Here is a 12,103-nt window from a genome sequence, read left to right on the forward strand (position 1 = left end):
CAGCCCAGTGCTTGGCAAAGAGCAGGATTGTTGAGGGAATGGATGCATGGTGGGTGTGAGGACCTCAGCTCTGGGGCCCTGCCCACACGCCAGTGACCATGCATGGAGGTCATGCCTTCTGAGTCTTCATCAGAAACAGCCACAGACTGTGGCCCTAGCAAGGCCCCGGTCCTGCTGCCCGTGGGGGCCGCCTTTCTGGAAGCTCCAGCGCCTTGCTTCCTTCTCATGTCCCAGCAGCTGTCTGTGCCGAGTCGTAAGGCTCTGAACGTGGTTGAGAGTCTGTTTTATTGCTGAGGTTTGAAACGCAAACCAGGCCGGCGCTGCTGGGGGTGAGCTTGGGGCCGTCGCAACCGCGCTAAGTGGGAACCTCCCTGCTGGGAGCTGGACAGCAGTTCATGGGGAGAGACGGCAGTGAGCGCTGGGGGCCCGTCTGGGGCTGAGTGCGGTGAGCCTGGCCAGTGGTGGTTCAGAGATCCTCCTTCCCCACAGAAGCCCCCAGGTGCGGCCCCCAGGGTGGGGGCTGGGGGCTGCAGAGGGAGATCTGGGTTGATTTGGCATCAGGAGCCCCAGCTGGTGGCCTCAGGCAGGACTTCCCCTCTGGGGAAGGGAGTGTTGGGTGGGCGGCATCCATGAAGGTATGGGCACCTTGCAAGGGTCCGCAAGTCTGTTACAAGGGTGCAGTGGCTGAGACACGGGTGTGGGGTCCACCATCATGTCTCTGAGACTGCGCCAATGGGGGTGGTACGCGGGGTGTCCCTCTCCACCCCCCCCCAAGCCTCTTCCAGCGCCTGCTGGCCTCTCAGCCGCAGTGCTCTGACACCCCTTGACCACTGGGTCTTAGAGACTCCTCCCTCCTTGTCTTTTGGAACACCTTGAGGCCAGTCCCAGACCTAGAGCCTTGAGCTGGAGACAGGAAGGGCGTGGGGCCGGGATGGGCGCCCAGAGGGAAGGCATGATGTGACCTGCGCTCTGGCCAGCAGCACCTCCCTCCAGTGCCCCAGGCATGGCTTGCTCCACACCTGGTATCCACTCAGGCTCTGGCAACCCCACTCTGTGGGCACAGTCCCCACCCTGCCTCTCCCAGCTCACCCACAGGGGGGCTCTGCAGGCAGCCGGGACCGGGGCTGCACATCTCCTCCATGAACCCCAGTTTCCCCACCTGTGCAGCAAGCACCCCATCCAAGTACATCCATGACACGTACCCAGCCAGCCGCGTCACAGCTGTCTAGCCACCAGCTCCACGCCATCTGGAAAATCTACCCTGACACAGGACAAAACCATGAGTTGGAGGCAGGGCTGGTGGCAGAAGTCTTACTCTGTGCCCTCTTCCTGGCGGTGCCCGGGGAGGAGGGGAGCAGGAGGAAGGGGCTCTGGGAGGTGGAACTGGGCAGGAAGGAGTCCAGGGAGGGTCCTGGAATGGTCTGGCAACTCTGTGGAGAGCGAGAACCAGGGCAGGCCTTCCGCCGGGACCTCCCTGGCGGCCCGTCAGAGGGCAGGCAGCATTGTCACCCCCCGCACAGATGAGGAAACAGCCTCCAAATGCAGATTCAGGGGCCCCCAGATTCCTGTGTCCAGCCGCCTCCTTCCCGATCCACCCACACAAGTCCTGCTTCCTCCCTGGACCCACTGTCCCAGCGGTCAGGCAGCCTTGAGGCCTCCCTCCCTCCCTCCCTCCCTCCCCTCGTCCCCACGTGGTCAGAGCAGGCAGCTGGACCTGGCAGCCCTGCCTTGGAACGCTGGCCTCCAGCTCCTGGCCCTGCCCCGTGCGCCTGTCCGTGGGGCGGCTGGCTGAGGGCGCCCCAGCCAGTGTGAACAAGACCCCCCCTCTCCTTCCTGCCCTTGCCCGCCCCCGGCCTTGAGGCTGGGTGGTCTGTCCTCAGATCCCCGCCACGTCCCCCAGCTCCCTCTGCTCCAGCCGCACAGGACAGGCCACCCTTAGCCCTTGTGATGTGATGGGGGGCTTCTCCCAGGACAGGCAGGTCTCCTTCCCGGAACAGCCCCTGCTCCCCCCAGCCCCGTCCTTGGGCTCCCCCTGCGTCGCCTCTGACCCCTCGGTTGCCCAGTTGTCTCCTTGTTTGGTGTCTGTCTTGTCTGTGCACATCAGTGCACAGACTGCACACGTGTGTACGGATGCATTTCTGTGTCGTGAGAGGGGACATAGGTGCACACGTACATGCACATGTGCATCTGCACATGTGTTTCTCCTAGCTGTGTCCACGGAGGGACATGCAAGCATGATGCCTCCTTTGTCAAGCAGACACCCAGGAAATGCTCATCAAGTGGCAAAAAAATGAAATGAAATAAAATAAAACAGCCACAAGGACTCCTGGTGCCCAGTTCCTGGTTGCTACATACCAGCTCCTCTGAAAGGAACTGGGGCTTTTTGGAGATTACACGGCCGTGGCAGGAAACATTCAAAATGAGCTTGGAGAATCTTGTGCCAGGAAGTAATCGAGTGTGCAGAGAACGACTGGGATGCAGGAAGAGGACACGGGCGGCCGGAAAGGGGCTCCCGCAGCTGCGTCTGGACAAGTTACGCATTACAGTGCGGCAGTGACAGGTTCTGGCCCACTAAGTAAAGGGGAACCAGTGAGTCCACGCCAATGTCAGTAAACAGACAGTTAAATGCTTAAACGGTGGAGAAGGCCCCACATGATGCTCCGGGGAGTTGCGTCCGTTCACATCAGAGTCCATGCTCAGGGGAAGTGCACACTGAAGCGTCTAGGGGGTAAAGGGTCACTGCTTCTGAAAGACACTCTCAACGGTTCAGGAAACATTTATCTACATAGAAAGAGGGAAAATGATAAAGCGAAGGGGGCAGAATCCTAGCATTTGGTGAGTGTGGCTCAAAAGAGTGAGGAGTTCCTTGCAATTGTGACATTGTAGCAAAACATAAAGCTGCCCCAGGGGTGCCTCCGGCGGAGCAGCCTTCTGTTCGCACTGCCCCAGGCCCCGGGAACTTCGCAGCCGGATGCGCCAGGCTCACCGGACCGTGCCCGTGGACGCTCACCGTTCACTCACCAGCGACTGGTTCCCTGATCCCTTTATTCACTCATTCTTCCTGAAACCTCGCCTGAGCCCTGGCTCTGAGTCCAGGCTCTGATGTGCGCTTGCAGCAGGGTTTCATTTTAGGTTTAAAGTAACATTTGTTTTGTGAGAGCGCCAGCCCCTGGGAGCAGCTCCATACCTGTTGGCTGTTCACCATCTGATGGATGGGATGATGCACCCGTAATTCCGTCATCCGGGAGGAAGCGCTCTGGACATTTTGGTGGACCCCTTCCTGATGTGTTTCCAAGCGTATCTGGGGTCACCACTTCATACAAGCTCCCACGTTTCCATCAGTAGTGTACCAGGAGCATTTTCCAATGCCTTAACTTTGCTTCAAAGACGTGCCTTTGGGGGCAGTGTAGTAGTCCACCCTCTGGCTCTACCGTAATTCTTTTAACCAGTCACTGGTGGTTGACCCCGTGGGCGGTTTCGGCGACTCCCAGCATGCTCTGGTGCACAGCATCCTTATCCAGGTCTGCTGTTCTTTCCTTTCGTTCCAAGAAATCCTCCAGGTGGGCCGGATGGGGCCCAAGGAGTGTACTTTGTGATGTCTTCCTATTGCCCCCTGCTGCCCCGAGGGCATCCTCATCTATCCCCCTCTGCGAGTGAAGGTAGCCACGTCACCTGGCCCAAGGCGGGCACGCCCTCAGCCCCAGGGCCGCCTGGCGCCTGCCCATCTCACCCGGCGGTGCTGCGGGTCCCCCGGGAGCACGGCGGAAATGCAGCTGTGCCACAGGGCCCTGGCCAGCTTCTAGGCCAGACAGGTATCCTGGTGGTGCGATCCAGGGTTGGGGTAGGGGCAGTGGGCAGGCCCAAGGACAGAGCCCCGTGGACACTGCTTCTGTGGGTCAGTGATTGGGTGGCCTGGAAGACTGCCCAGCTGGACCAAGGGGTCCAGCCTCAGAGCCTCAATAGTTATAAACTGCTTCTTTGCAAAGTGGCGCAAGTCACTCCTTAAACCGCTGCTGTGCGTGCGGCCACAGCCCCACTCCCCAGCCCTCAGACTCAGCAGCGCGTAAGTCTGGGCTCCGTGGGCTGAGCCCAGGGTAGGAGGAGTCGGGGGACAGGGCCCAGGCACAGGCCCCGGACCCCACACCCTCCACACAGGGAGGCAGCCCAGGACCACCCTGTGCCCAGGGCCACCCGGTCCAGGGCCAGGCACAGACCCTGGGGCCCTCAGGCACATTCTGCAACAAATGCACCCTGGACCTGCTTGGGGGAGACAGCCTCAGAGCCCTGCTGGGGGCGGGCCTGGGGTAGGGCTGGGGTCCCACTGTCCCCAGAGGTGAGACTGGCAGGGGAGGGGCCTAGGCGCGTGGCAGCTGGGACACACCCAGTCTGCACTTGGAGATCCGCACTCTAGCTGTGGTGGCCGCAGTGATGCAGGGGCAGCGAGGTCTCAGGAGAAGCCAGGAGGCTGTGGGCAGGCTGGCGATGGGCGCAGAGGGAGGGCGTGGATGCCCCGGTGGTGTGGGACTGCAGCCCACGGGCAGGGCATATCCAGGGGCCTCTGGGGAGCTGGGAATTTGGCCCTGGAGGGGCACCTGGCCCAGGTGTGCCAGAGAAGAGGCAAGAAAGTGGCTCTGTAGGGAGGGGAGGCGGGAGCTGCCTTCTACACAGGGAGGGGAGGGCTGGGCGAGAGGGAGCAGCAGTGAGGACAGCGCACTGTAGGGACAGGTGCTTGGACGCCTGGAAGAGGCAGCCCCTGTCGGAGGGGCTCAGGGCCATAGGCCCAGCAGGGGGCCAGAGGGTGGCCACAGAGAGGCCCTGGACAACGGACATCAGGAAGTGCAGCCCCAGGCGTGCAGCCCAGAGACCCTGGCCCGGGAGGGAAGGGCTGTCCTCCATCACTGCTTCTGCTGCCCCACCCAGCAGGGAATCCCTCCTTCAGTGCGGCAACCGGGCACCCTTCCTGCAGGACGCACCCTGGTCAGCCCTGGGGGCTCCTTCCCCCGCCTCCTGGCCCCCCAGCAGCCACGCGTGCTGCTGCCTGAGGCCCGCCTGGCACACAGGGTGCTCAGCCCAGGGCCAGTCTCCCCTCCTTGCCAGGCTGGGCATGCAGGGTGTCCAGGGCCCCACCTTGACCGTGGGCCCAGGGCCCTGACCATAGCTGCCCTGTGAGCAGGACTTCAGCCCCCAGCTGTGCTTGTGGAAGGAATCCTAGTTACCCAGAAAGCTGCCAGGAAATAAAAGACGTGCCTATATTTTTCAAAACAAGCTTATGAAAGGCCTCGGAGGTTTATTGTTTTATTTTTGGCAGCGAAATCAAAGCAGGAACAAGGCCCCGCCCTTTCTGAGCTGATGTTTGCAGAGCTGGGGCACTGGGTCCCTGGCTCCCCTCCAGGCCTGCCCGCCCGGCCCAGGGCAGCCCCTGGCCCAGTGAGGGGGCACCAGCCAGTCCTCAAGCTCCCCGGCTCGGGGACCGGCCAGACCACGTCACCCGCTTTCTGCTGGAAGTGGCCTCCAGGAGACTCTCCAGGACACTTCCCCTCTTTCCTGGTTTCATCCAAGTCGGAAATGCCACCAGCACAGTCTGCGCGTTCTCCTGGACCCGGGAGGGCTGGCCCGTCCTACGGGAAAGGCCTGGGCTCCTGCCGCCGGCCCCTTGGCCACGTGCACCCCCAGGTCAAGGGTAGCCTCCCCCTCACAGAGCAGGCCGCTTCCTGCTGCTCATGGCCTCAGGGCCTCCCCAGGGGAACAGCCCAGGCCATGACCTGCGACTCCCCACTAAGTTTGCAGGCTCGCTCGGGCAGGCCTGGGAGAGGAGGGTGCACCTGCCAGCCGCCTGCCCCGCACTCGGCCCATCCACACACAGACTTCACAGGGCAGCCCGGCTGCGAGCCCCACCCTGGCGCCCTGTGTTCTCAGCCTAGGCTTGGGGAGACCAGAGGGTGGCCACAGTGGTGGGGGGCCCTGGACGTCAGGATCTGCAGGGAGGGGCCAGGGAGGGTTGCGGGGAACGCTGAGCCAAGGCCCTGCAGACCAGCTCCAAGCACGCTTGTGCCCTCCCTGCCCGCTCCCAGGGTCTCCCGCGTTTCTGCCAGTGTCCTGAGAGGCTGCGCTGGGCTGGGCAGGTCCACCTGGACAGCCTCGTGCCCTCAGGGGCAGTGGGTGCGGGCGGCAAGTTCTAGGCCCTGGACCCCAACCAACAGCCAGGCCCACGTCAGGTTCCGAGACACCAGAGGCAGAACAGCCTGCCGGCACCGGGCGGGGGACCGAATTCCACTCCTTTCTCCTGCTCTCCTGTCTATACTGCGTGTTTCACCAAGTGCTATTGCAAGTAGAAAAATAATAATAATCAAATCGGTATTTAGTGGGAAGTGGCATTGGCCCAGCTCTGAAGGAGGAGAGGGACCCCAGCATGGGGTGGAGAGGGGCTGCCGCGCGGCTCCCCGCACCCCGGCTCCCCGCCCTGCATCAGCTGCACCCAGCTCCCGGGTCAGGTCCAGCGAGGTCCCTGTCCAGGTGTGCGCCTGCCAGCAGCCGGCTTGCTCAGCGCGGGGGCCCCACTGCCTTCTCGGCCATGGTCCCGGCCCGCCTGGTCCTGGCAGGGGAACAGGGCCGGCTTGTTCTGCCTTGTTCCTGGCCGCCGGGCTCCAGGCCCACACCCCATGGGGAGGGCAGCAGCGGCCTGGGGCGGGAGGAGGTGAGGGGAGAGGAGAGCAGAATGAGGCCAAGTGCAGGGCTCGGGGGACGGTGTGGCAGGGAGGCCCGCACACACCACACACACCTGAGCCCTGACTTCAAAGGCAGGAAGGAAACTCCGGGCTGTGTCTGCAGGAGCCACAGGGAGCGGGGCCAGCTGAGGAGGAGGGTGTGCGGGCTGCAGGGAGGCAGTGACGGCAGGTCCCACCCAGCAGGTGGCCCTGGTCCGCCCGTGGCCCCAGCCCCGCCCCAGGGACGCCCACGCTGGCCTGCAGGGGACTCCCGCCCCCCAGCTGTGCATCCCCTCCCACCCCACTGCCACAGCTCCCCCGAACTCTCTTTCCCTAAACACGTGCAGAAAAGGGAACCCAACGTAAATCTGCAGCAAAAAAGCAGCCTCCACGGAACAGCCCCAAGCAAACCCACCCCCACGGCCCCAGGGGTGTGGGCCCTGCCCTGCCCCCGCCGGGCACCCCACCAGGGCCGCCTGCACCTCTCCCTGCACCTGGCCTCCCCACTCACGGTCGTCAGGCGGGTGCTCCGTGTTCTCCGGGGCATCTTGGTCCGGTGCCATCGCTGTGTAACCGCATGAAGCATCTGCAAGTCATTCCTCTGTCTCACTGTGGTGGACGTGTTGCGTTCCTACTTAGACCATTCTTCTTTTAACTTTATTCTATCTTTACCGAACCAGTGTGTGCTGAAGGGGTCGTTCACATGAAGGGGTCCACGTCACAGTCAGACTACATTACAGAGAAGGGAGGGACTGGGGATTGAACCCAGGACCCCGTGCACGCTAAGCGCACACGCTCCCGCTGAGCTGTGCCCCCCTCCCCCAGGCTATTCTTAAGGCTGCTGTTCGGGAACATGTGGAACCCACGTCCCGAGAGTCCAGATCGGAGTGGGCGGCTGGGCGGGGCCGCTCCTGTGTCCGTCACGTTAGACCCAGAGCCCTGGGCGCTCCCCGCGCCCGCCAGCCCCGCGGGCGGGCGGTGGTTCGCGTGGCTTTGACGTTCTGTTCCACTCGTGAGACGGAGCACATCGCACACGCGCTCGCTTCCCGCTGGATCTCCTCGTTCATAAACCCGCTGTTGGAGTCCTTCCTGGCCTCGCTCCCGAGCTCACTTCTCCTCGCTCATCTGTGGGGCTCAGCCCCAACGCCAGGCCCCAGCGCCACAGGCAGCAGGGGTCGCCCCGTCTTCCGGGCCGCGCCTCACTCTCTCCTCGGGGTGAGCAGGCGCTCTTGCTGCTAAGGTGTTAATGTCTCGTCTGTTCTTACAGTTGCAGGCTGTGCGCCCCATTTTACCTTTCATACATTTCATTTCTCTTTTTTTAATTTTATATTTATTTATTTAACGGAGGCACTGGGGATGGAACGCGGATCTCGTGCACGCTAAGCTCGTGCTCTACCGCCGAGCGCCCCCCTGCACCCCGCCATCAAAGTCGAGGGCGCAGCCTCCCTGCTGCCCCCAGCAGCCTCCCTGCTGTGCGGCCTGCGTGTGCGCACCGTGGGGCCTGCACACCGGGCTTTGCGTGCGGCGGGGGTCAGGGGCCCAGCGGTCTCCGCTTTAAAGGAGTGGGGCCACCCCGGCCCCCTGCTGAGGGGACGGGCAGTCTCCTGCCTCCTGCCCGCCTGCCCCGGGCAGCACGAGCCGGCTGCTGTCCACGCTGACAGGGCTCAGCGTCTGTCGGAGCAAGTCCTTCCATCTTGTTCCTCTCAAGGGAGTCGGGGCCATCCCCAGCTTTGCGTTGTCACATAAAAGCAGAACTGGCTTGTCGGGTTACACACACACACACACACACACACCCCCACCGGGGTTTTTGCGGAGGTGGCATGGAGCGCACAGACCCCCGTGAGAACCGGCGTCTCCACAACATCAACTCGCGCCGCCCAGGAGCGCGGCAGGCTTCTGAGTGCGTGCAGACCGCCCTCAAAGTTCTCGACGGTTCCAGAGCTGACTGCGGGCAAGTGCTGCACAGCTCCTGTTAGAGCGACGCTTAGCAGTTGGTGTTTCCTATACTGCTCTTGGGAGCATCTTTAATTTCTTTTTTGACGGTTTTTTTTGCTGCTGCGTAGAAGCACAATGGATTTCCTAATTTTATCTTTAACAACCAGACCAAACCTGTTACTAATTTTACTAAATTATCTGGGGATGCTTTTGAATTTTCCACATTCGCATCCGTGTCCTGTGCAGCTAATGATGGCTGTGTTTCTCCCTTTCTGGTCGTGTGACACTTCGATTCGTCTTTCGCTTCACCCTGTTGGCTGGACACAGTGTCTAGCAGATGCGGTGTTAGCAGGTCCTTGTCTTACTTCTGATCCCAAAAGGAAAGTGCCCCATATCTCACCATCCAGCGTGATGTTCAAGGTCCCCTTTATCGGATTAGGATGTCCCCTCACGTCCCCACGTCTCATATTCTGAGAATGTCCATCATGTACGGTGTTGGCTCTTGCTACAAGCCATCTCTGTACCTATTAAGATGATTATATGATTTTCACCTTTAACCTTTTACACTGGTCATTTAAATTAATTAAACCAATTGCTTTTCTAATGCAAAGACTAGCCTGCATTCCTAACAGAAATCCACGTTTGCACTGATGAATTATTGATCCGATTTATGTATTGCTGGATTCGGTTTGCTAGTAACGTGTTAAGATTCAGGCAACTTCTGTGTGAGACTGGCCTTTTTGAATTTTAGTCCCTCCATGTACTGCCTGGTTATAGTTCAGCATCGAGGTTATGCTAGGCTCGTGAAATGAACTCTTCTGTTTGGAGGAGCTCGCGTATCTCTGGACTTGTTTCTTGAATGTCTGGTTATGCTCTCTGGTGACGCGATCTGGACCTAGAGTTTTCTTGGTGGGAACATTTTGAACACTACTTGAATTTCTTCATGCTTGTATAAAAATAGGTTTTCCATTTCTGCTTGCATTTAAGTTATGTTTTTCTAGAGAAAAAATCCATTTTACATACAACTTCAAGGTTATTCACATATAACTGCTGAGGTCTGGGATTTGATGAGACCCTCCTTACAAGCCAGCACCAGCCTGCCCCTGGGTGGCAGATGCTGCCAGAGGCCCGCGACTCCCTGGTCAGAAACACACCTGGGACGTCAGGATTCGTGGCAAAGCGAGGGGCACAGCACGTGGTTTGCATTGGTGGCCCTGGCTCTCCAGGTCCCACGAGGCCACATGGAGGGGCCAGGCAGATGGAACCCAGACCTCAGGCTTCCATCACAGCCAGGAAACCCTGAGTTTGGGGACCCCATCTCTTCCACAGCAAGCCTGCCATTGTCCCCCAGAGACAACACCTTGTCACTCAAGGCTGTTCTCTGCAAACACAACCCAAACACGTGGCCCAGGCAAGGGAAGACAGAAAGCTCGCAGAGGCCCTCAGGGCCCACGGCCACCTGCTTGGCCCCACGCTCTTGGACAAGCTCAAATTTGCACACGAGTCTGCTGTTTCATCGGCCACTCCGGCTACTTGGACTAGCAGAGCCAGGACCAAATCCAAGTGACCGTCTCTCACCACCTTTAACTCAGCTGGACACACAGGACCCTGTGTGGTGCAAGATGAGCTACCCAGGCCCCAGGTGCAGCTGGCTCCACACGGGTCCCAGAGGGGCCAGACCACCATCCGTTATGACCCACGCAAGGGTTCAGACCACCCAGCTTATCTTTGACACCACCGCTGGTCATGACAGAGGCAGTAAATGGGCCTTAAAAGTGACTCCCGTCCAGGTAACCAACTCAGCCTGCTTTACCCAAACCTTCTTGGCTTTACACTGAAAATCTGGAATCCCAGGTCCCCCCAGTCACAGGCAGACTGGGATGGTTGACTCCACCAGTCTGGTTAGGGTCTGAGGGCTGTGTCGCCGAGCATTTGTGGCCTCAGTCACCACACACAACATGACCCGAGGCCGAGCATGAACTGGTGTCTGTAAGATGGAGTCGAGGTGGTGCCACGTGCGTCTGCCTGCAAGGAGGGTGGGGCCCACCTTCGGGCGGCAGACACAGAACAGTTGGTGACCAGAGTGCCCGTGGCTTTTCCATCTTCATCACTCACAGAAAGGGATGCAAACCCTGACTCAGGGGGGCCATGGGGCCTTTGCCAGGTGCTGGATCTCGGGGCAAAGAGCAGTCACCTACCGCTGCCGCCCGGCTCTGAGGTGGTCCCTGCCCAGGTGCCTGATCAACGCTCCTCGGCCCCGAAACCAGTGTGCCCATCCCGGTAACGGTCATCTCCTCCCCACAACCATCCCTACTCACACCAGACTGTTCACCGGGAGGGCTCAGGGCATTGCTGTAAAATTTACAGACACTGTTGTGGCCCCTACAGCGGCCCCCACGAACCACCTCAGATGACAATGGCAGTGACCATGCCTCCATGACCACGGACTCTGGCAGCGCAGCAAGAGAGTGAGGTTTGAATCCCGAGGCCCCGTCACCTGGGAGGCACCAACCACGCACCACTGTGCCCGGGAGTGGTCAGGCAGGTTCCCGTTTTTCCAAGTAGTTCTGTGTAGCCCAGATAGGCCCTTCCCTTGTGTCCCAGCCACAACGCAGAGGGCAGCCCAGGGGAGACAAACTGCGTGGACTGGGCAGGCTCAGCGGAAGAGGACACACCTCTGTGGTGATTCTGAGGAGGCCGAGCCAGGGCTCATAGCTCCAGACCCCCACGGATGGGGGGGAGCCAGGAATGCCATCGGACATCTGACTGTGACCGCTGCAGGGTTGCCTCCGAGGCCACAGGCCCATCACTGTCAGACACAAACAATCAGGACGTCGGCGGTGGCAGTGCTGTGGCCAGAGGGGGCTGATCAGGCCGGAACAACAGCATGACAGCGCAAACGCGTCCACAGCAGGAGACCCCTTGGTGGGCCTGGGAGGGGTCAGAGGTCCTTCTCAGTGAGACAGCAGGCCAGCTTCAGCGGAGACAGGCCTGGCGTGAGGCAGTGGCTTCTGCGCCTCCGACACAGAGCCTTCCTTCCGCCAGGTCCGTGGTGGGGGCCGCGCTGCCATCTCTGGTACGAGGAGGGAAGCGGGGGCACCCAGACCATGTCACCCGCAGCGGCTGCCTGTTCCACATCAGCGGGCCCCAGAGGTGGGCGTCTTTGTCGGCCAGGCTGTGCCCTGCCAAGTGGCAGCCTCGCCAGGAGACAGGGCCGCCGGCTTTTCTGTAAAGGCCCGGGTCGTGAACCCCCGTGGGCTCGCGGCCGGGAGGCCTCTGCCTCACTGCTCAGCTCCGAGCACCCGGAGACGGTGTGTGAGCGGGCGGGCAGCGGTGCTCCAGCGAGCGCCGCCCGCGGAGCCCTGCCCGGGCCTCCCGGAGCTGACCTGGGAGCTCAGAGTGCTGGAAAAACAGAAACAGAAGGAACACAGAAGAGTAAGCATGGAGACCGCACGTGGCCCCCG

General features: G+C 60.9%; 2 protein-coding genes across 21 annotated transcripts in view; one reads left to right on the plus strand and one right to left on the minus strand.

Annotated features, from left to right (window-relative positions):
• SNED1 (sushi, nidogen and EGF like domains 1) overlaps positions 1-12,103 on the plus strand; it is a 76,588-nt gene that overhangs the window by 2,519 nt on the left and 61,966 nt on the right. The window lies entirely within an intron of this gene.
• Positions 5,282-12,103, minus strand: part of MTERF4 (mitochondrial transcription termination factor 4) — a 76,501-nt gene continuing 69,679 nt past the window's right edge. Inside the window, exons 4-6 of one of the 10 annotated variants that reach the window (XM_032480743.1) lie at positions 7,216-7,290; positions 6,779-6,850; positions 5,282-6,679 (exon numbers count right to left, since the gene is read on the minus strand). In XM_032480743.1, coding sequence (XP_032336634.1) covers positions 6,488-6,679; positions 6,779-6,850; positions 7,216-7,290 — 339 coding nt within the window. In that variant the 3' untranslated portion in view covers positions 5,282-6,487. Of the gene's footprint in view, positions 7,291-12,103 lie in introns of all 10 variants that reach the window. The other 9 variants (XM_032480744.1, XM_032480742.1, XM_032480746.1 and 6 more) reach the window with 9 other exon arrangements.

Source organism: Camelus ferus, chromosome 5, assembly GCF_009834535.1.
Source record: "Camelus ferus isolate YT-003-E chromosome 5, BCGSAC_Cfer_1.0, whole genome shotgun sequence".
In the NCBI taxonomy this organism is placed as follows: domain Eukaryota; kingdom Metazoa; phylum Chordata; class Mammalia; order Artiodactyla; family Camelidae; genus Camelus; species Camelus ferus.